The sequence below is a fragment of the Calypte anna genome, chromosome 15, assembly GCF_003957555.1.
Source record: "Calypte anna isolate BGI_N300 chromosome 15, bCalAnn1_v1.p, whole genome shotgun sequence".
Taxonomy (NCBI): Eukaryota; Metazoa; Chordata; class Aves; order Apodiformes; family Trochilidae; genus Calypte; species Calypte anna.
In genome coordinates, this window is record NC_044261.1 from 7132776 (window position 1) to 7157206 (window position 24431).

Here is a 24431-nt window from a genome sequence, read left to right on the forward strand (position 1 = left end):
TTCAACCCGTGAAGACTGACCTCTAAGCATGTATCCCAGAATAGGACTGTTACAGTCTACAGCATCTCACCCCACACGATGGCTAGAAAAGGCTTACAACCTGGCAACCCCCCAACCCTTACATTTCATAACACTGGAATAAAATTCCCCCTAAGTTAGCAGACTCCACCTCTAAAAACCCAGAAGTCACCACACACAGTAATGAGCACACACCCTGGTGCAGTCCAAAACCATCTCATGAACAAAACACGAGCATGGGCCACTAGAACAGTCACAAGGTTGTGCAATGAACATGAATTCCCCACTTTGGTGCCATATCCTGAAACCACTTGAATCCAGCTTTCTCTTTAAGCAGAGACAGCACTGCCACCGAGGATGATACGACAGTGACAAAGGAGGGCTGAAATTCAGACCCAAATTGTTATTCCCCTCAGCTAGGCAGTTATGCACAAGAAACACTGCTTGTAAACACTTCTTTGTCAAACACTCAATTACAAGCTGCTTTATGAACAAAATGAGCCAGGCACAAGGCAAGCGAGAGACAAAAATGGAGAAGGCATCTGAAAGGGAACAGAACCATTGCACCCCCACCTCCCCAGGTCCTGCTCAGGGCTGTGCTGCCTGTCCAGTCTCTTTGGCAGGAGAGCTGAGAAAATACTGAGATCAGCTTTTTAGAATGGGGTTCAAGTTTTGTGGATCTAGACTTTTGTTCACTGCTGTAGGCACCATTTCCTATGTAACTTCCTTATTTATGTATTACAGGGTTTGGCAGCATGCACATGGAAGACATATGTACAATGAGGAGTAAGCTAAAAAAAACTAATTCAGGCAGGATTTGTAATATGGCTGCCTTCCTTTGAGCCATCCCCACTTACACCTTTGTACACTGAAATTGCTTCATGTGAGCTGAAAAATTACTGGAAATAATATTCATTTTTTTTCCCAAAGCTGCCACAGCAGACCTGCCTGACCAGCTGAACCATCTCCAATTCTAGAGCACTGAGACACTAACTCCAAGAAGATACCTATGACTGACACTACAGCCAATAAATGTCATGCTAAATGACTAATTATTGTTCTACAGCCACTCGAGAGAACCAACAGCAAGACAACTTTATGAGCACCAGCACCTCCTTCCAGGAGGCTGCAGTATTACAGCAGCAGAGGGTTTGCATCCCAGCACTGTTATTCTAGCTGCCCTGGACAGCATCCAGTGCTTGGATCCATTACCTCGTCCTTGGAGTCTTGGAGCAATATTATTCCAGCGGGTAAGGTTTCCCCTGGAAAAGGTTTCTTCCTTGTTTTTACTATTCAGTGTCAGTGACTCAAGCAGGGCTGCAAGAGGAAACATCAGAGAGTGCAAAATGAAACCTATTACCAGTCTGCAACTTGAGCTTGCACTGGATCTGAAGCTGAAGGAAGACTTGAGCCTATGCTCCTTTCCCCAGTGCTGAAATCAAAGCCTTGAACAAGCAGGCAGTGGAATGGGGAAGGTAAGGTGAAGATGAAACATTTGGTTTTAAATAAAAAACCAGGCACATATTTACATAATTCACTTTAGACATGAACTTTCAGAACCCAGCAGCTACGCAAATAATACTTTGCTTTGTAATCTCAACAACTCCAGTTGTAAAGAAATTGAGAGAAAACTACATATATATATATATATGAGTTTATATGCCTGATTCCTAAACTTAACATTTGAAATATCCTCTTTGCTAGAATTTAAAAAAAAAAAAAAAAAACAAAAAGGTAATTTCAAGGCTCAGCTTCAGAAAAAAATCAGAATCACTGTACAGTGCCAACAGCTGGAAAAACCTACATAGAGGGAGGGCATATTTCAAGCCTTTAGTAAAAAGATACATACATACCTGACTATGCCTTAGGAGTCCCTGAATCAGGAAGCTTGGAAGTGCTTTAAATCTATCACAAACTCCCTCTGGCTTTATTTATTTCTTCCTTTTCCTTTAGAGAAAATGGCAAGAGTTTCATGGACTGTCTTTGCCAAAGAAATACTGCAAAGGCATTCACCTGAAGAGCTACTAGTCACCTTGCTTGAAGGACTAAAAGGATATAAACAAGTGCTTATTTTACCTAAGAGATGTCTTCAAACCAAAGACAGGCTTCCTCAAGCTGTGTGTATTCTCAACAGCTTGCAGAAAGCATTCATCAGGCAGAGGTACGAAAATCAGCTCCCTTCAGAACCCCACTGAAAGGAGGTTGAGGGATGTGGATAACACAGCCTGAAGCTGCAGTCTGGGAGGTGAGAGGTACTGAGAGGTGGAAACCAGCATCATCTTTGATACCTTTCCCAGAGGAAAGCCAAGTGAACTGGACCAGGGCTATTAAATGACTTCAGGCAAAGATTGGCAGCTGCCAAAGAGATTCTGCTCTGGCTCCTGGTGCACTCATCCCAAAAGTCTCTTGGAAAAATGGAGAAGCATGGCCAGCAGCAAGCAAGGACAAGTACTGCATGCTGAAAGTAAAAGTATCTCATGAAAAATATATTCATTCTGCCACAAAGTCGGGTGACACTGCAATGTCATTTTTATATTTGTTTTAAATCACCTGAGATTTAGACTAGAGCTGTAGAGATTTAGATTATTACAGTAATAAGCATGCTAGAGGAAGAATATTGTCCTTCTACATCTACTATGCTTGTTTCACAAACACACACAAAAACATGTGATCAACCCCAAAATAACAGGGATTATCATCCCCTACCTGTTGCCATTCAGGGGCTGTGTATTTTGCTGCAGTCATTTGGTGCAAGTCCAAAAACAGGGGCTCCCAAACATCTGTGCAAAGCTTATTAAAATATTAGGCAGCTGGTGCTTAAATCAAGATGGAAAAACCCTTTAGATACTTCTTGTCCAAACCAGGAAAACAACATCCAGAAAGGCCATGGCTGCTTCAGCTGTTTCGAAGTCCTAGCTTCTTCTGCAGCATCTGCATTCCACCCAGGAAAAGGGGCTCTCCACAGCTCCTGGGACACTCAGAACATTCCCTATCTCACCGTCATGAAGAGATGTACAAGAAAAACCTTCAGCCAAGGCTCTGAATTGATCCTGACAGCACACACTACCAGGACTACCCACAGACAAAGCACCATTCAAACAGCATTGTGCTTCTCCATTCTTCAATTTGCTAAAATCAAGAGACAAGACAGAAGTGCTCTGTCTTGCTGCCTTCTCTTCTCCAAAAGCAAATATACAAAGAAATAAAATATATAAAACTAAAAAAGAGGAGGGAAGAAGGAAAAGAAAGAGGACTTTGTGCATTGTGTCAACCAATTAAATTCAGAGAAAAAGATACAAGTGGTTATAGCTTCCTGTAAATTACTTCATGTAATTAAATCCCCTTCTCTAAATTATAACCCATTTAGCTCTTCTTTTGTAACAATGTAACCAATGACCACCAACAACCCTTTTTATTGTGTCTGATGCACATAAGTTGCTACAATGAAATTTCCTCTTTATTTCTCCCTTTCAAAAGAAGTCCTTGTAATGAGATTCATTCACAGCTAGTTACAGAACATCAGTCAGAAGAGAGGATTGCTTTGTTTCTTTTTTCTGCTCTTGTCTGTGGCTATATTTAAATAAACGTGACCCGACATACTTAGGCAGTCATCTAACAGCAGGCAGAGAAGTTAAAGGTGATCTGCAGAAATTTTAAAACATGGACCTTGTAACTGGTTTGATTCTTCACATACAGGCAACTTTCTCACACTGCAGCAGTGTGACTTAACTATCTTTCTACCACTTGATTTTTTTGACCTTTAACTTCAAAATCATCAGGAATGTTAGATGAGGTCCTCCTTGTTTGTTAGGGATGAGTCTTGTGAGATCCCAGACCCCTCAGTTCCTACAGAGTGCTGGGTTGAGAAATGTCTGGAGTTATCCAGGTCTGTAGCTCCCACATCTTCTCAGATGGGGACCGGAGGTGGAGACACAAGACCCCCCAAAACTGTTTGGTTCAGCTCCACTAGAGGTAGCATAAACAGCCCCAATGCAGAGAAGGCACCAGTAGCATCCAGTGTGGTTATCACTGTGCTCTCCATACCTGGTCCAACACGCTAAAAATGCCAGAAGCCATCTGGAGGCCTGAACACATCACTGGTGCCTAAATGTTGATCAGTGGGAGAGATGAAGGGGGACAGCAAGAAGAGGTAAAGCAAGGACAAAGAGGGTAGAAACCAACAGTGCAGGCAAAGCCTCAGAGCTGGGTTCTGAAGGCAGCAGAGTTGATCCCATCCTAACAGTGGTGTGAACCTTAATGACAAGGCAGGGAGCAGAGCGTGTGACAAGAGACTGCATCCCTCTCCTCAAAGCCACCCAACCTCCACCCATGAGCAGCCCCCACCCAAGCAGAAGCAAAGTCCACAGCACTAAGGTGCTGGTCCAGGTGAGCATCCCCTGCCTGACCCAGCATGGAGCCTGTGCGTGCTCCTGGGCACACCAAAGCTGAGCTGAGAGGCAGCTGAGCTGCTCTGGGAGGATCAGGCAAGTCCTGTAAGAGCAGGGACAAGTGCAGGCTGGGCAAGTGAGAGGAGCCCACTGGTCCACAAAAGTATTTCACTACATCAGTGAAAACCACAAAGCTGTGTTCTCTTACATGTTACACTCTCAGCAGCCAAAACACACTCTTTTAGTTTCATGTTTCAGCATTGCTATAAAACCAGATGGATTTTCTCCACCTTTACCCCAAATTCTAATAAACATGGTCTCCTCAACTACATCTTCCTACCAGAACTGCAGAGAATTTTGAAATACATTTTCCCAGCTTAAACAAAGGTCTTATGCTGCTGTAGCTCCCATTGGTCTTATGGCACTGTTTTGCACTACTCCTCCTGCAGCACAGCATCCTACAGAGATCAGTTATTGAACCTGTTCTGTACCTCTCAAAAGGTGGCTGCAATCCTGTGATTACCTGTGCCATATCTATAACACAAACTTTATTTTTCCAAGGTTTGTTCAGCATTCTAAAGAAACACTGAAGAAACTAAACATGCTATGAAGTTCCCCCTCTGCTGAAGAGTGGGCTCTGAAGCCACTTTGAGAATCTCAACAAATTCTAAGATAAATTTTGCAAAACCAACAGCATTTCTTTGTAATAGTAGGGTTTCATTTGGGAAATAAGCATTCAGTATTTATTTACAAAAGATTTTTTCCCTTCTCCTGCCACTGCTGTGCTATGCCCATTGCTTCCCCTCTACTGTGATGCAGAAAAGAGAATACCAAGTGCCTAACCAGGACTTAAAGCAGATTTTTACATTAGTTCCTGACAGTGCAAACAGATTGCTATTGATTGAAAAGAGGCTGATTTTAGACCTTGGATTAGCAAACCTAATGACAGAATACTGTATTGCCCATTTCAGTGCTTTGCACTCTTACTCCCCAGTGGTTTCTCAGGCAGCTGTGAAGTCTCTGCACTTGCAGATTAGTGTGAGAGAGCAAAGCGAAGCCATCTGTGGCTGTGCCGTGCAGCCCTGCTCAGCCAGGAATCAGGACCTCCCCCAAAATCCCCCCGGGACTGGGCCCTTGCCACTACAACCTTATTAAGAGCTTTGAAGCCAGCGAGGATGTTCATGTGTCAAAGTCAGCATGTGCTTGAGAAGGCTCTGCTGGAGCAGGGCAGGACACCTCGCCACAGGGGGACACCTCGGTCACAGAGGGGGGACACCTGGTAGTGGGAGGACACCTGGTCACGGGACAGCTGCCATCAGAGCAGAGCAGCCTTCATTACCTGCTTTGGCTCAAGCTGAAGGGAATCAGAGCACCAACCAGAGCCACCTGCCCAGGTTTCCAGACAGCCTGGCTGCAGCGAGCCTGCAGACAGCCAGTGTGGGCTATGGTAGCAGCCCAGCTCTCTGAGTAATCATAAATGTGTATTTCAAACCGTAATTGGGACAGAGCTTTCATGTCCAATTGTAAATTCTTGTACTTATGAAGGTAGGAATGGCTCCTGGTTTGAAGCAATACATGAAGCAACATTTTACTGATTAAAAGAAAACGGACTTTTTTGCCTTTTTGCTTTGTTGTTTAGTTTCAAAGAACATTTAAATAACAATACCTGCTAACAAAAAACGGTAACATCAATTACAAACAAAAAGAAACTGGTTTATATAATTTCAGTGTTCAAAAGCAGAGAAATGCAAATACCAAAGCAGCACAAACCAAACCAATCCCCAAAACCCACATTAAAGGTAAACTTTTTCTTTTTTTTTTTTTTGCTTCTCTAAATTGGCTGCCTAGAATTCATTTGCTTTTAACAGCCTGAGACACTGCAGGTAACACCCTAAGCTGCTGTTACACTTAGACACAACTCCACTTCTAAACAGTAGATTATTAAGGTATGGAAGTACAGGAGTACCCAATCCATACTTGTCCTCTGGCCTACAAAGACTCCAAGACTAATTTTTTGGACTAACTCTCCTACATGGCTGCTGAACTTCAGCAAACAAAAATACATTTCAGTCTCTGAACTCTAGATCACCAAGAAAATGCTCTACCTCCAGCCCACCAGTGGCTTCAAAAGTACTTCCAAGTTTTCCATTCATCATTATCTGGAAAATACCAATAAAAATCAAGCAGTTGCATGTTCCTATTGCCCAGCCATCAGCACAAGCTGTACGATACTGAAAGAAACTTTCCACACAAGGTATTTGATGAGCCACAGAAGCTTCTAAACTTTCTGTCTTGGGAAAAGCCCCACAGCCTTTCTTTACCACCACACACAACATGTGGCCAAGGGTGTGTGATGGGTTGAAGACAAGCTATTGATTTTCACCTAGACATCAGAAGAAACAATGTGCATCCTGGATGGCAAATGACTTGGTGTATCATCTTTACTTTAGATCCACAGTAATTCAGAGCAGTGCTCTCCTAGGGTGGGGAGGGTGTTACTTCCAATTGGATAATGAGCTGATGAACATCTCAGAAAAATTACATGAAGAGGTAATCAAACATGTTAATATAATTTAGCAGTTTCAGTCCAGCCAGAGCCACATCAACAACACACATTAATCATTAATAATGCTCAGCAGTTTGACAAAGGCCGGGGAGTGAATGAGACACAAGAACTGACTCTGCTTTCCCTCCCTCAAGGAAGCTCTGCTGAAGTCACAGAGATGTCACACCTCCAGAGCAAGATGACAGTGTTAGCTTTCTTCCCCTTTCCTCCCATGCTCCAAACACAGCATGCTATTTTTAAGTGCTAAATACGTGCTACACCACCCTGTTCTCCTCAGCTTCCTTGAGCATCTTCCTCATCTTGTGTGATTTAAACAGTGGGTGAGAAAAGGAAGGGGGAGGTGTAAGACACTCATCTTGGTGACAAATGACTATTTGCAGAACAGAGTGTTATTAGAGCAGCAGTGAGCATCTAAACATATTCAATCCACTGTCAGGCATCCAAGCTGACTAATCACAGAGACTGAGGTTAAGCTAACTTGAAATATCAGCAACTCTTTCCTGTAAGTCCTAACTCTTTCTACAAGGCAGTCAGCTCAGATTTAGTCTACATACAGAAATGGCAATGGGTCCTGAAGCTCAAAAAAAAACCCCAAACCCCACTGTTCTACAGCCAGGGTGATCCCGGGCTACTCAGACATTCAGAGGAATAAACAACTCCAAAAATGAATCCAGAGAAGAAGCTCAAGCTGATGAAAGACTGACTCAAAGTTCAAAGGGTTACTCTCTGAAACCTGGAAGAATGACTAAGAATAAGGCAGTGTAACTGGATATAAGGAGTTTTATCTTATATCTGCCTCCTCTGCTAAGTGAATTATCCATCCAGCCACAGAGGAATCCTTTAAGAAGTGATGTGCTCCTGTCCCCCACTGTCACTGCCTGCAGCTCTGGTTGGGACCCCCTTCCTCAAACCACTGTTAGTCTTGGACATAGCTTTTAAAAAATGGTCAGTGATTCAATTTTCAAAAAGTGCTCTTGTGGTGGAGGCCACTACACACTTCCAAAGGGTCAAACTTTACTGGAGGCCTCTCTGGCTACACTAAAATATCTCACAGTTTAAACACTTTCTCATTCCTTGATGCACCCCTGATGACAGAGAGGTTTTGCTGAATTCTACCTTGAAGCAGCAGATTCAAGTCTGCATAAGTGTTGGTAACAGCCCTAAATCTGGAGAAATCTTTGGCCAAAGAACCTATGACTATTTGAAATGCCTGGTTACAGCTTGGAGATAAATATGAAATGCCTGGTTACTGCTTGGTTACAGCTGGAGATAAATAAATATGCTTGAATTTTTAGACATAGCTGGAGTAAGAGGCTGCAAAGGACAGAATGGTTCTTGTAACCCTCTCCTCATACCCTGAGGTACAGAAGAACCAAATATTCAGGAGCAATAGTAGTCTGGATGCTTTGTCAAAAGCACTGAAGTATTAATCTAATTTTCTGAACAAAGCAGACAACCTGGCACTCACATCAGCTTATCACTTTGTACCTCTCTACAAGGATTAGCAGAATGCCATAATTATAATGCCCAATTTGATTTATTAGAGTAGGCTGCATAGAAATAAATGACAATTCAGGAGCATTGTGAAGAGAAGGGATGAGAGTATAAGGAAAGCTTCAAATTGAACAGTAATTTCTAAGCAACATCTCAATATAATTAGCATTAATTACTGTAAGCTTTCCAAATTGGGTATAAACCTATGTTTAATAACCCTGAGATGCAAAATCACCCCCAAATTCCAGGAAACTTAATATTACAGCCAATTTGTCTAGACAGCTTGGCAGGAAATGCCAGAATTCTAGGTGTGAACTTTGTGGTTATTAAAAAAAAAAGGAAAAATGATTGAACTTGTCTACATTATTTACATAATTAGTTTGAACTAAGAATAGCCTGGTTTATCTAGCTCAGATTTTGCTGTTACTTTCATCAGCCTTACAAAGCTGTAAACTTGTCTGTATCAGCTAGGATAATAAAAGCTATTTTAAAACCCCTCCTTTTTCAATAAAAGATGTATTCTAAGTGTGACTGGTTTAAGGAGTCACAGTGTATTAATGAGTCACCCACCACAGGTTTTGTTTTATACTCAGTATTTTAGCTCCTTGCTCTTTTTGAAGTTTGTTACAGGAAAGAAAAAAACAAACTAAACAATGAAAGATGAATTCAGGTTCTCATGAATGTGGCAACAAATACCCTATTTAATCACTGATGGCAGCCAAATACTAGCCAGAAGAAACAGATAACAATGTCCTCATTTTTCAAAGCTGAAATACAAATAATGAAGATTTGGTAAACCAAGACAGCAGCAGATAATTACAGAAACTGAAGTTTGGCTGGTGTAAGGAAACATCTTACCCTACAGGTTTCTATGGAAGCATCATGAAGTCCCTAGTAGAAAAAACAACTTGAAACTTAGTTTTAAATTTCCTGAAGATGCTAACAACTCTTTCTCTCCTCTGCAGCAGGAGAGGAACCAGCTCAGCCCCACACATCTCCAAAGCTGCAAATCCCTGAAACACTCCCAAGTTCCTGCAGCATCATTTTAGACCTGAAAGAACTCCCTAACCCACAGAGGGTTTATTCAAGCCAGGCTTTCATGTTAGAGAGATTTTGGAGGCAATCAAGACCTAATGACCTCCTGAGATGCTCCTTGCTCCCACATTCACATTCCACCCTTCTCAGCTGCATCAACATCAGCATCTCTAAGGTTACTCCAGGACCAGAGAGGACAGTGAGCCAGCTTTACATTCACTTTGCCATCATTGCTGGATGATGCTTGGAGCCTTTGCACATAAATAAAAAAACCTGACACAACAGCTGCTTCACAAAGGCAGAGACAGAGGAGCTGATGAAGCACAAGGACACAATCCTGGTACAAGCAGCAGGCAGGAACATCATCCAGCACTATTGCTTCTTAATATTTTATACCAAAGCCAAGGACTCCTGGTGAAATACATACTTAGCACTTTGTGGGTTTGGAAGCCAAGAAAAGGATCCTATTTGCTCAAGCTTACATCAAATCTACAATATGCATCTATTCATCTGCAATAAAATTCATTTTAATTTGCAGAGTAAATATTTGGGCACAAAATCATTGCACCTGTAACCAGAGGGGGAACTGAAACCCTATCACTAGCAAAACAAACAAGAAACAATGTATTTTAACTACATCTACACCGAGGAGTCTAAACCAAATCATTTAGTATCACTTTGGGAAGTTAAAAGAAACAAAAGCTGGCAAATATTTTACTGGTAGTGCATGGTTACAGGATTTGCTACCTAAATATTTGCAAGCAGAAGGGCACTAACATCGTTACATCAAATGAATTATACCCATCACTTTAAAAAGTAGTTGGTATAATAAAAGAAGAAAAAAAAGAGTCTGCTGCGTTGTTAATGAGAACACTCAGCCACCAAAGGATGGGCCCGTGGGGAGATGATTGGAATTTGTAACTTAAAACGTGATGAAGAAGATGCTACAACACAATCACAAAAGCTTGTGTGTGGTGGTGACATTAAGCAGGAGGTTACTTTAGATAATGTTAAGGATCCTTTCAAATCCTAAAATACTGTGAGTATGAAGAAACACTTCCAGTAACTGGACAAATCAACCTTTCTTTGCCTGGCACACACACAGAATTAGTTTCACAGAACAGGTGGTGTGCTTATGTTAAACAGATCTTTTTTTACTTTGCATCACAGAGAAGAAAAAAATATTTTTTCATCATAGTACTCCTTAGCTCAGAACAAATGATGGAGGGTCAAGTACACTGATTTTCCCACTGGCTGCCATTTGGCACAATGTTAATGGACAACTGGGAAGGTGTTTGATCATAGATACAGGTTGCTGTGCCATGTGGATTTCAAACTGATGAATTAGCACTGAGTCACCAACAAATCTCCCTGCTGAGAAGCAGTTAAGTGATAAATAGCCTGCAAGCCACAGTGCCTCTTCTTTGTCACCTCCCTGGCTTGATACACACTGTGGTTCAGATGGGAGTCTGCAATCATCCCCTCCAGCATGAGAATTCTTAATTCATTAATGCTCTACCACATTTTAGAAGGACACAGAGAAATGACTCCCCAGAGCACAACAGCCTCCAAACTGACTTCCCACTTCTAAAATACTTCTGATATTATCTCCTTCTCAACATACTGTTTTAGGGGCACATAAACTTGATTCACGAGACATACATAATCATGTTTGCAACCTCCAGGTGCACATTAGTAAGCACATCTTCCCCAAAGAAGGCCACATTCCAATTAATTATTTCCATTTGTGTCTAAGACTTTAAAAGCCTCAAACCTATGGTGTAATTACTGCACTGCCTCAAAGTTGCAGGATACAAAAAAGGTCTCTTCCTTCCTTCCTACATTACCTCACACACCTGGTCTTCCATTTAACTTATGAAACTTGCCCATAATGCAGGATTTGTGCACTTGGCCAGACATCTCCTAGGAGACATTTTTTTCACCAGCACAAGTTACCAGAGGAACATCAACAACCCCAACCTACCAGCAGGCCATTTCACAGTGACCCACACCATGATACAGACACTTCAGATGAAAAGTCATTTCCCTACCTGTTTGGATAGCTTCAAGGGAAGTTTCTTCTTCATCCTTTCTTTGCCTCTCTCTGCCTCTCTCTCAGAGCTCCCAGCATCATTGTTATGGCCATTTTCACTGGGCTCAGCAGACACACAGTTTTCAGATTCTCTTGGTTTCTTTCCTGGATGCCTCTCCCATTTCTCCTTCCGCTCCTGAGGCTTCAGTGACATGTCCTTCTGTAAAGGAGAAGGAAAAAAAAAGTTCTTATAAGTTTTTTGAGACTACTTTTAATCATTAAGCAGAATAAATACTGAATAAAAACACAAACAAGGCAGAATGCTCTTTCCAGAGATGATTTAAGATGAATAATTAGGAACGCACAACGCAAACAGTAATTTTAGATTAGATGAGGATGGATACTCTCCAGGCTGTGGGTTTGATTAATTTCAGAGATGCTGGAACCGGTTATGAAAATGAGTTTGCTTCAGATTAATTCACGCACCATAGGTCAACAGCACGTGAACAAATCAGCACCTTAAAGGAAAAACTGTTCAACTGAAACAGACGGGGGTTTTGTTTAGTTTCTCATCTCAGAAAGCATCAAATCAGACACCTCACCCCCCTCCCTTGGGCCTGACAGTTTCTGATTCACAGTAGCATTCATATGGAGAAATGCACTTCTAAAGCCTCCCCTGCATTCAATAAGCAAGCTGAGATCAATGGGATCTAAACACATAACAGAGGCTGAACACTTTTAAGTGTTAAGTGTCTGCCCTGAATCTGGACTATAAAACACAATCTAAGCACACTTCAGAAGCAGGCATGTTGTGTCATAATGATTAACATAGGAAGCCAGATCAGAGAAGGGAATTACTCCTGCTATCCCTGGCATCTTTGAGGCCTGAAAGCTGAACACTTGGTGACAATATATCAACCTCTACCCCAAACACACCATACATTAAAAGAGTTTAAGAACTAATATGTCAAATACTAGGACCTTAGTTCACTACTGCTTGATAATTTCCCCCCCCCCCCCAGTCTTCTATTGTATGCTCAAGAATAAAAACTGAAGTCGTCTTGGAATGTTTTGCAGAATCTCTGTCCCAGTTACTCACGATAAATATATCTGATTGGGAGATGCTTAAAAAACACTGTTTGCCATCCCAAACTTTGTCAACTTCAGCCACAGAAATTTTTCTAAACCCCTCACTTCTGACTCAAGCAATTACACCATGGATATTTGTATCCCACACGAACAGAGCTCCCAATACAGCACACACACCTTCAGTACTGCAAAAGTCATTAGCTCTCCATTCTCTCAAAAAACTACAGCCCAACAAAAAATAAAATGAGGAACTGGGATGGAATGCCCTGCTGATTGCTCCGGATTACTTCCTCCCTCCCTCCTTCAATTAGTGCACTGACTGCCTCAGTGTGCAACATGGTCATTCCACTCCAAACCCCTGCTTGAAGTTACCCTTCCCTGGGAAGCAGGATGATGCTCTGACACTTTCAGGTCACAGAGAACTGAAATCTGAATCATGTTGATAAAACACACACAGCTGTTTCCTATTCCAACACTGGATCAAAGACAATTAGACAGCACTCAATCTCCATCCACCTTTCAGAAGGGTCCTGCATGGCTAGCAAGTTCCTCTTGAAGCACACATATTTATAGCAAGCTGCAAAACCCCCACCTCAAATTAAAACAAATTACACTGTCTCAGACGTGAAAACCACACCAGAACACAGCTCAGCTTGCCAAATCTCTTACTAGTGAAAGAGCAAGAAAAACTATTTTCTGACATTATCATCCATGAGTGATAAAACACAGAATACAAATTAGTGCTTAGTTGCTCACTTTGGTTTTTAATTTTAAGATAACACTCTTTAGAGCAGTTTGAGATGCTACTTAAAGAAGGTCACATTGTCCTGTTAACTGAGAAGCTGCTGAGGTAGAAATCAAAATGCTAAGTTGTAGTAACTGGTCAGAAACTTGTACCAACAGCACATTCACTGCTGGTTTCAGATAATTCACTTGGCCACAGAGTCTGGAAATCTGTGGTTTTCCCCTTACTGAATCCTATAAATCCTTTAAAAAAATTGGCTTTTTATCCCCATTTTGTTTGGAGATTTAAGGTTTGCCTCATCACTGAGCTACTAGCAAAATTAATTCAGGGAATACAGTCATAGCTGGGTCAAAGCCAAGACAATAATGCATTCACTTGTAGTGTCACTTGCATCCAAGAGTTTCAAGCACTTTCCAAACAAATGTGAATTAAGACCCAAGCCCTGGTAGCCAAGGCTGCTGCTTGCCTCTAGCAGAAGGAATGCAGAAAGAGAGAATCTCAGTGGGTCTGGGGCAGCTGTGGGGAAGGAGCCAAGTTCCTTGGCCTCATGACAAGGAAACCTCTTCCACAGTCCTCTTCCTCCCCACTTCAGCAGAGCTGCAACTCAGAGGACTTTGCTTTTCAAGGAAGTGTGGATACTCAGTTCAGCTTCTCCTTGCTGACAGAGGGTGACTGAGGGGCAATTTTCCACCCTGCAAAACATAGAACTCTGCAACCTCAGGTAGGGAACAGGAGGGGGCTAATGGGGTTTCTGTTCTTGAGTCCTTTGTTTCCTTTCTATTTATTTTACTCAAAAAAGCCTTCCAGTGATTACTCTTTTACTAAAGTTTATGACCTCCAAGTTGGGGACCTCACTTAGCACAAGAGCTTACTATTTTTGGATGTGTATCTGTGGTTAAGCACAGGCAACCGCTGGAAAATTTAATACAGAATATACAGTACATCACCATAGTGAACAACATTTATTGATGCACCTTGACTTCAATCCAGAAATCCCAGCCAGCAGGTGAGGCTGGCCTTCTGACAAACTGCTCCACTACAGCCTTCCACCCAGACAAGTCCAGGCCAGCAAGTTGTATTTGTACTCTGCATGTCACGTAAAGCCTAACAGTTCACACAGAAGTCAGGCCCTGAAGTCAAAAGGTCTCCACATCCAGCCTGGGGGTTTCTGCCCAGCCCAGGAGTCAGCAGACCCAGCTTGTCAGAGCCAATAAATCCCCTTTCTCCAGGCAAGGCTGGTGGATTCAGACCCATTCTATCTTCTCATCCAGGAATATACACAACTATTTTGTTCCTTACTACTCACTGCTTCCAGGGTTGTCTCCTACCTGTCCTCACTTAGGAATATCTCTCACACCTTCCAGGGCAGGCTACAGCCTCTCCATCTGCAGCCTCTTGTCTGTCTGGGCTGCAGACAGAGAGCAGATGGTTCTAATTGGCTGCACAGTACAGGTAAAGAAAAATTCAGCCTTTCTTCAGAGCCTCCTTTCAAGCAGTTACTCACTGAAACACACAGACTCCATCTCCCCATTTGCTTATTTGGATGTACAGATATCAAAGAACACTTGAGCTGAAAATGTAGTTACGGCACCTCCTCCAGTTCTGCCTGAAATACTTACACACCAGTAGCTGTGAAGATCCAAAAGAGCTCAGCTCAGGCCAGCAACTCAAGTGTGTAACCTGGACTCTGCAACAGATTTTTAGAGTCCATATGAAAAATCTTTGTGGCTTTATCTTCATTGCTGTTTGGCCCAAGCTAGTTAAAGTCATGTAACTGCACCTCTGCCTGCAGCATGGGTGGTGACACTCTTCATCACTCCTAACACTCCTTCCTCAAAAGCCATTTCTCTTCTGTCACCACGGCACAGCTGCAATCTTCAAAGACACAGAAGGTGCACGCTGCCCAGTTTATAAACAAAGCTGTGAATAATCTGGGTGCACAGCCCCTGGCTCTGGAACAAGACCATTCTTACCATTAAAATGCCAGAGCAAGAGACTTCTGCATAGCAGGCTCCATGCTGGCTGTTTGCTCAGGAAATAACAATGAGACCCAGAGGGACTCTGGCCCAAGCTCACGACCCCCAGCCCAAGCTCACAACCCCCAGCCATCAGCTGGCTGGAGTTACCACTGTGTGTTTGCTCAGGACAGCTCAAACTCTGCCTTAATCCTCTGAGTTTACACAGCTCTTTGAGATCTCACAAAATATGTAGGGGGAGGCTGGGGTTGTAAATACCTTTCATACAGAGGGAACACTTAAAGAACCTGGAAAAAAAAAGTGCAAAAACCATACAGCTCGATGAAAAACCTCAAGCATGTTGCTGGGGTGCAGAGGACAAAAATAACACCTACAGTTCAGAAGTACTCTCAGTCCTCAAGCAGCAGTTCAAATTGCAGCCTTGGTGTGAAATCAAGCCCATTACAATTGCCCATCCCCAAGGCCCATTGGACATTGCAAGGCTGAGACATGCAGCCAAGGACTGGTTACACCTCAGAGTGCCTCTGCCAGATTAGATGTGCTGATTTCCCAGAAGGGTAACAGCCTCCAGCTCTTCTCTCTACAACTCTTCACTGCAGCACTCATTCCGTACGTTGGGCAATGTGCGATACCCCATTGAACAGCAAACAGGAGAAGGATCCACTCAAATGAAATAAAAAACTCACTGCTGCCTCTGAAATTGACCCTGCTTGTCCCTGCTTCTGCCTCCAGCTTCCCTCAGCAAAACTGCCATGGAAAAGCCCCCGAGGATCTCTGCACCATCTCTCCTTATATCAACTGTACCATGCAATCAGCAGCAGTGTTGTCACATGTGTTTGTTTAATAGTTCAGGGAGAGATCCTGGCTCAGAGAAGAACTGAAACAGATTTATTTTTAATTAGGTCACTTGAAAAATATTCCTATTGACCTGATGCCAATTTATAGAACAGCAACATAGACTTAATATTCTCAGGTTTTCTAAGTAGACAAAGCACATTACAAATACAAGACCTCTACTGAGGGAAATCTACTGTCTGTTTAGTTGCATAAAGATGGCAACAGGAGACAGTAAATCAAATGGAAAGATAATATTAGAGATCCACATGAGAAACATATGAAAGAAATTAAGGTATGGATTTGAAGAAGGGTCTGTAGAGAGAGGAATCACTGCAAGAACAGAAGCCAGCACAAGAAAAGATGAACAGCTAAGAGGCAAATGAAATGAGGTGAACAGCAAGAAAAAATAAAAAAAAAAGAGAGAAAAAAGAAATGGGATAAGAGATAATTCTAACACAGGGTATCAGGCATGACCACACCAAGGCGACTGAATTTGAACACAGTGTGGTGAACAGGCAGAAAGTTCAAGTGGAGATCTTAAAAACCAAGCAGGAGCACACTTTAAGGATGGGAAAGGAGAAGTTTGAGAGCTCAGCTCTGGAAAGGTAAGGGGCAGGAGCACATGGGGAGTGCAGTGAAGGGGAAGATAGGAGCAGCCCACAGCTTGGCACAGCAGCTCCTGGCTGGAAGCCCCATCTGGCTGCAGCCCCAGCCTGGCTTCTCTTCCCCCAGAGCCCAGGGCACTTCGGGAGGCAGGCAGGGTGCTGCCCCTCCAGCCAGCAGGATGCCATGGTCATGGATGGGAAGTTCTCACTTTTCCTGTAATACAACACACTTTTTTCCCCCTACTGCAAACTTCACTAAAAATGTAACTGAAGCCCTAGCCTTTCAGTCAAAGCCATGAAAGCTTTTTTACAGAGCTAAACAAAATCTAGATTTGAAGTGATTCTCTTGCTTTGACCCTACGTTCAAGCAACACAATCAATATCAATTAAAATGATTGCAAATTAAATCCTTGCTTGTTTAACCTTAGACTGCAATTCTCCTTTTGTAGCTGATATATTCCAGATGAGTCTGGGTCTTGCTTTTTAAAACACACCACGTTTGCTCTGACCCTGTCACATGTTTAGCTCAAGAATAAGATGACTTTTTGACAGGACAGCTTTGGAAATGTTAAGACATTTGAAGCTGCCACTGCTTTGCAGGTTTATGATACATGATTTAACTTAAAAATAAAAGTGGATGAACCAAGAAACTCACTGTAATTGAAACAGTCAAATTTATTACCAGAGGCTGCATTCCTGTCACCTGTGAAGAGCAGAAGAGTGAGCTGCCAGTACTCTGTTAAATGCCCACTTGTTATGTCTCCCAAGAATTAAGACCTCTTCTGCAAGGACCTTGAAGACACTGTTCTAAGTAAAGGCATCTTGGGACACATGTTACCTCCACACAGTGGAGACTAAAATTATAAAAAAGAAGGTCAGTATCATTCTTTGAAATGCATTTCAATCCACAATGATTTTACGAGGTTTTGATAGCCTAAGAGCTGAATGATGAAGTGCTGAGCAGTAACTCTTAAAAAGTTGGGGAGAAGGGGGTGAGTATTCTTCCTTCTTAATTACTTAAGGGGAAAATAAACAGTCCCCTCCCTCCAGGGTAGCACCAAGCACCTGGAAACAGAGTGCTTGTTAAACTGTTGAACTGTGTTTAACAGTAATTTAGGGGGAAATGAAAGTAAGAATGTACACAGCAAATACTTTCTCTTTAGTATGAGGTCAAGGAAACCTGCACAAATATGGCTGTCCACGTTTTTGAGTGTAAACCTTTCTCCACCATCACCCACTGGGGAGATGGATATCCAAAATCTACTGGTTTAAGCCACACTGCAAACTCAACAGGAAGCCAGCCACAGCTTTCTCCTTCTCCTCCAATTTCCTCTTCAGAGCCTGTGGATGCCTCACTGCAGAGATCTGCACCCATCTTCCTTGCTACCTGCTAGCAGACAGACTCTGCAGCTATTAGAACTCGCTCAGGTCCTTGCTGTCCATCAGAAAGGAAACGATCCCATTTCAAGCCATCAGTATTTCCTCCAGTGATGGCAGTAAATGCCCAAGGAGTGCTCACAGAATTACTGTCAGCAGAAAGTGTGTCGGAGAGCAGGGTAGCTTGAATGATTGAAGGGAAGCTGGGGCACCATTTTCAGGTGGATGAAATGAGGTAAACTGCCAAATCCCAGCTTTTCCAAAGTGCAGGTGTGCTGAAAGGCTCTGCCACTGCTGCCCCACAAGGCCAACCTGCCCAGCTCACAGCAGATCAAAGTACATTTTGGCTGAAGCTGCTTTCAGGCAGGACTTGGGGCTCAGCCTGCCCAGTTTATGTAGTGTAGGGAGGATTTGGTAAAGAACTTCTGCTTATCTGACAGCACCTACTTCTACTTATTTCAGCAGCACAGCCAGACTGCTGTGGATGAATGCTGAGCATGGTGTGTGCCTCCTGCAGAATGACTGCTCCAGCAGTGCTGCTCCTGCAAACCCTCACTGTTTTGGAAAGAACCCTTCCAAGAGGTAATAAACCCAACATTTTACAGGTGACAAGAATCTCTGGTCTGATTTCTTAAGCAATTCAAAGCTTCCACCCACAAAACACTTCTAATCTGTTTTCTAGGATTCCCGACTCAGCCTCATGTGTCGTCTCCACTTATTTTTTTGGTCCCTACATTTAAAATACAGCCATGAAAAAAGCACTCATTTTCAGGCAGTGAAATTTCCAGACAAACCTCCCACAAGGTGACAGCCTCAAACACGTTCACTCTGGAAGTAGCTGCAGACATTTTGAGACTGCCTCCTCCCTACACTCTCCCAGGAAAGGTGCCATTCCCAAAGATGCTGTGGAGCAGAGTTATGAATGGTCTCCAGCAGCAGCAGGCTGCAAGCTGAGCTTCAGCTGCAGTTTGACACAGCTTGCACAAAGCCAAGCAACACCATGGTGAAGGAGGCAAACGCTTTGCAAATTCACTTCTGCCAACTCTGCTGTAGGGGTGAGAGTCTCTAGAAGAAAAAAAGAGAGTCATATCTTAATCCCGGGTGCTGCATGATAAATTAATTCGTGTTTAAACACTATGACACTAGAGGTACATTTTAACAATTCTGCAGTTGCCCTCAGTGGTAGGCAACAATTTTCAGTTCAGCTGTCATGAGGTCTAGAATGTGTATTAAATAATTAGTCCTCTGGTAGTTTCTTTTGGCTAGGAAACAAATGAGAAGAAACATAAATGATCCAACAACAAGAAATATGGCAGAAGGCAGCAGACAGCTCCAGGAACAGCTGCCCAAAACATACTATTTCACAGTAAAGGAAAAATTTTTAAATGAGGTGACTTCTAGCAGGACAGAAATGCTTTTCTAAATGTCACATGCACTAATTAGAAGTCCAGGACAGTGCATCTGTGCCACCTTTGCACAAACATGTTGCAGGAGGCAAGTGTTGTAGCACAGAGGTCTCCAGCTGTCTGTCTTGCCAGCAGCTATGTTCTCCCACATCAAGTGGCTCAGCACACCACGTGTCTTGTGAGCAGCTCCTCTATAACTGGTTTGCTAGGACAAACAAGCAGCAACCAAATGTTTCCCTATATCCTTAGAACTTCCAAGTATCCGAATATCTCTATCAGGAATGAAGCATTCATTTATATCCTAGACAATCTCTGAGAAAGGGGAAACACACTGTAGTAGCAGGCAATTTTTATGTATTCTATGTTACAAAACATTTTCAGTCAGAGAGCTCAAAGGTCATTAATAGATTTTTGTGTGTTTACAGACAGCAGCAATTTCAAGCTCTGTAATTTTAAAACTGCATGTCAGTATCTCAACTTCCAGCTGTTATTTCAACATTAGATAATGAACACAATGCAAAGGTTACACAATCACTTGAACCAGCTTATGCTGTAGATTCAGTCACACGAACCATTATTAAACTCTAATTACACATATATTATTTTACAACTCTTATTAAAGCAGCAGGGCAAATCCTCTTTTACAAAGAGATCAACAGTTTAGAAAGAGAGGCCAGAAAGGTTATTTTTTAAATGTAACTAAGACTTGTTCCTCTCTCACCTAAACCACTGCTGATTTATGACTCTCAGAAACAATGCTGCACCTTGTTAACACCACACCACTCCGTGCACACACAGCTATCAGCCCAGATTTTGCTTAAGTGCTTTATAAATCCCTAACATATAGACATTGATGCCTGCTTAAAATAATCATCGTTGATCAGAAGGGAAAAAAAAAAAAAAAGCATTTAGTGGTTTCCCAGTGTACTGTATACAAGTTGCTTTGAAATTAAGAAGATACCCTCAAAAACTGCTATTATCTAAGCTAAAGCTTTGCAAGACTTCAGGCTTTCATATCATAGATTTTTATTTTATTTCAATTTTGGACCAGAACAAATAATTGTAATCATACAAGCTGAGTCTTCTATCATGCAGCCAAATGAGTAAAATCACCCAACTCTGAAGTGGTCTTAAAAAAATTTTGGGAGAGCACTAGCAAACTGCCCCATTACCAAATACGAAAATGAGCAAATTATGTTTCCTCCTTGTGTCATTTTTTTCTCTCTATTCCCAGGCAGTGCAAAGTGTTACCCACTCTGGTTTATTCTGCCCAAATCCAGCTGTCAGTCACCCAGCATGTAACCTCAATGGGAATTGAAGAATCTCATCCCCAAGCTTCAGCTTTGAAGCAGGACAAACCAGAAAACGTTCCTTTGTGCAAGTGAGGTCTCCTGCAGTGACAGCAAGGCTACCCTGGCAAAGTCATGTCTCTCTAATCCCCAGTGCATCCTTAGCCAGCAATGAATTTCACACTGGGAAATTCCATGCTTTGACATTAAATAATTCCAGCTGGGATTTTCAAAGGCTAAGAGATAGGAGTCCAATCCCATCACATTCCAATAGGAAGCCCTTAAGGTTTGGTTTATTTTTTTAAAAGGAGACCAATATTTCAGTCTCATTTCCATTCTAGTTTCCTCTGGGAAATGAAAATAAAAGCAAAAAAAAAAAAAAAAAAAAAAAAGAGAGAGGGCAAGAGCAGTGCTTAACAGGAAGACAGACTTTTGTGAGACTGACAAATGACACCACCAATTCCCTGGCACATCAGTTTGCAACATATGATCCAAGAAGGAACAGATAAGTCAGCACATTCATCAATGTTCCTGAGAGACTGAAGGATCTACACTTTTGTCTGGTTAGTCTCACCTGCCATTAAGGAAGAAGTAATAGAGAAAATGCTTCAGCAGGACACTCTGCAATTTAAGCTCAAGAGCAAACATAACCAGCAAGCTGCAGAGAGAACATGTGCAGCATCAAAATGTGATTCACTTATCCAAGCATGTCAAATAAAGGCCTTGGGCAGGCAGAGTTGACAGGACAATAACCTACTGCAGAGAAAGACCTCAGCAGAGCAGGTGCTGTCAATCACTCTTCCTTGCTGTCTCACCAAATCCAGAGCAAATGGTGTAAGTTTTCATTGGCTTTGCCACTCTCTCTGATGTTTGGAGGATTTGGGTTCCCCCCCCCCACGCCAGCAGTGCTGAGCTGGGCCTCCATGTAACCACTTCCTTCAGCCGTGCTCAATTCCAAATTTCTCTCAATACTTGGTTTTCAGATCCAGAAACCTCTATCTGCACTTCCCAGACCTGAAACGGAAGGCTGGCTGGTTTGCAGGGCCTGTTTTCTTCCTGTCTGGAACAAGGTTTTACCAGTCAGAAACTAGAGAAAGGGGCATTCATGCAAAGTTTTCCATTTGCTGCTAAGCCCTCCATCTTGAAATGCAACAGGGAATTCAAACATGATACAGAGCAGCAACTTTCATCACTGCTAACCCACTCAAATTAGTTAAGAGCCCTTGTACATCTCACAGTTCACGTCTCTAAGGGCTTAACTTTACTCCTCATTTACTGTTTACAGCACCTTGTCAATGGTAAACATCACAGACTGAGAAATACAGATGTAGCACACAGTCCTTTTTTGTTCAAATGGGCATAATCCTTTGGCAAGAACCAAAAAATCCCATCAATGTGAGAAGGGTTATAGCAGAACAGATGGAAGCAGAGGCTCTGCAGACCCCAGGAAGCAGGGTTTCTTGGGATTACTTCTGTCTTGTAGCTCTCAATAAGCCACGTCAGAGCTGACAACCCCACCAGCTATCTGCTTCCTCATGTAGATAACCAGAAACAGGAAAGCTGACATGGCAATTGTATCAGCCACACACAACCAACAACTCTCACTGCTGCAGTAGCACAAGCACTGAAGAACAAGCAGGTCCTGAATCCTCATCAAGGCTCTGCCACCAATTCTCAATGCAACCCCACATGAAATACCTGATTGAAAAACTGTTTGTAAAAGTACTCATAAAACCAGGGGAGAGCTGCAGAGCACCTCTCTCACAGGTGTTGTGATACAAAGAGCTGTCAAGATTAAAAAGAGCTATAAAAGCATTTGACAGCTACTCTTTATTAATAAAGCCCTAATCCCCATCACAGCTGGAACCAAGGAGACTCTTGGCACCCACCTATTCCCACACCCCGTGGCATCCGAGCAGTGTGACCCCACACACGAGTGGGAAGCCCGTGGCCACGTGGAGAAGCTGGGGCAACAGCAGGGCAAGCATCCTCCCTGTCACCTCCAGCTCAGGAGGCTGTTGCTAAGCAACCAAGTGCCATCAATATCTGCAAAATCCTCCAGCTCTGCCCTGTTCCCAAACACAGCACCCAACGGGCCACAGAGTCCCTCTTGTAGCCCCTGATAATCTTGCTTTTATGTGCAAAGCAGCCCCTGGCAAGGAATTCAGGGAGCCCTATGAGTGTAAAAACTGCAGAGAAAAAGATATCAAGAACACTGTATTTCAAAAAGCAGATAAAAGGGCAGAAGGGAAATTTTACACAACAAACCAGCAGTGCTCACTAAAGCAGAAAGGGGTTTAAAACACTGGAGTTTCCAAGTATTTGTTTCACTGCAGGATATGGATTTCCTGAGGTTCCCACCATGACTGAGCAAAAATTCTGTGTTTGTTCTCAGGATCTGCAAAAGCAGCTGAGAAACCAGCCCCCTTTTTTCAATTATGCCAGAAGCAAATGTCTTCTCAAAACTTACAGATACAGACCAACAATATAGAGGCTTAAAAACCAGAAAAGCCAGCTTAAACACCCAGCCAGCTCAGAGGAGGTGGCAACCTGGGAGTGCAGGGCCATGTTAATAGATAAATGTGTGCTTAAACCCATTTCATCCCCCATCTCTCTCTCCCCACACTGAATATATTTCCCATCCACACATTAACCTCTTATTGATAAAGATGAGGTCTGAGGTGCCAAAAAAAAAAAAAAAAAAAAAAAAAAAAAAAAAAAAGGCATGCTGAGATGGTAAGGGAAACTTATCTCATAATTTATCAATAACATCACCATTTGACTTTTATCAGCCTTTTCCATTAGCAGCTCTTAAAGCACAACACAGAGGGAAGCAGCATTTTGACCTCTAGTTTACAGAGTTAAAAATGAACAAACACAAAGCAACTTGCCTCAAATTAACAAATAGTCCTCTGGCAAATGCAGGAGGAGAATCTACATGTCCCAGCTCCTAGATCATGCTGTGTTCCAGGAGAATCCACAGCCAAACACCACTGAAATCTCCTTCTGACACCATAAAAGGATTTCAAGTTGGTGGTAGAGATTTTGCTAGGAGGACATGCAGTAAATGCAAACACAGATAGTGACTACAGAGGAGGCAACAGGTGGGATATGAACATTTTCAACCTTATATCCTTTTGAGTGTCTTAGATAAAATCAGCCTGAGAATACTGAGGACAACATGATCAATGTATTAAGTCAAGCTGTTTCTTACCAAAAGAATAGAACTGGCAGCTCTTCTTGGCTTCTGAAATGACACATAACCTGGCCTTTCTGCTGTGCTACTTTGGATGGCACCCAAATCCAGCACCATCTGGCTAGTATGGGCATATGTCTTCAAAGAGGACAGAAGAGACTCCTGGCTGACAGATAAAGTGACATATCAGTGCAGCAACATGGACTTTAAATCTCTTCAAAGCTTGCAAAGCCAGCTAAGCAGGCTGGAAATACGAGGCCAGTTAAGTGACTTCAGGGCAAAAAAAGGGGAGAGAACTTTTTGTACAGGAGAGGTGTAGGTAAACATTTGTTTTGTTTGCAGAAAACATTGTTAATGGTATCAAAATATGTAAAATAC

The 24431-nt window shown here is 42.6% G+C and overlaps 1 protein-coding gene across 17 annotated transcripts in view; it reads right to left on the reverse strand.

The window, feature by feature from the left end:
- The window catches only part of FBRSL1 (fibrosin like 1), a 515430-nt gene that overhangs the window by 366035 nt on the left and 124964 nt on the right, over nt 1-24431 (reverse strand). For all 17 annotated transcript variants that reach the window (XM_030460353.1, XM_030460351.1, XM_030460348.1 and 14 more), the window contains exon 2: nt 11553-11753. In XM_030460353.1, coding sequence (XP_030316213.1) covers nt 11553-11753 — 201 coding nt within the window. The remainder of the gene's footprint in view (nt 1-11552; nt 11754-24431) is intronic.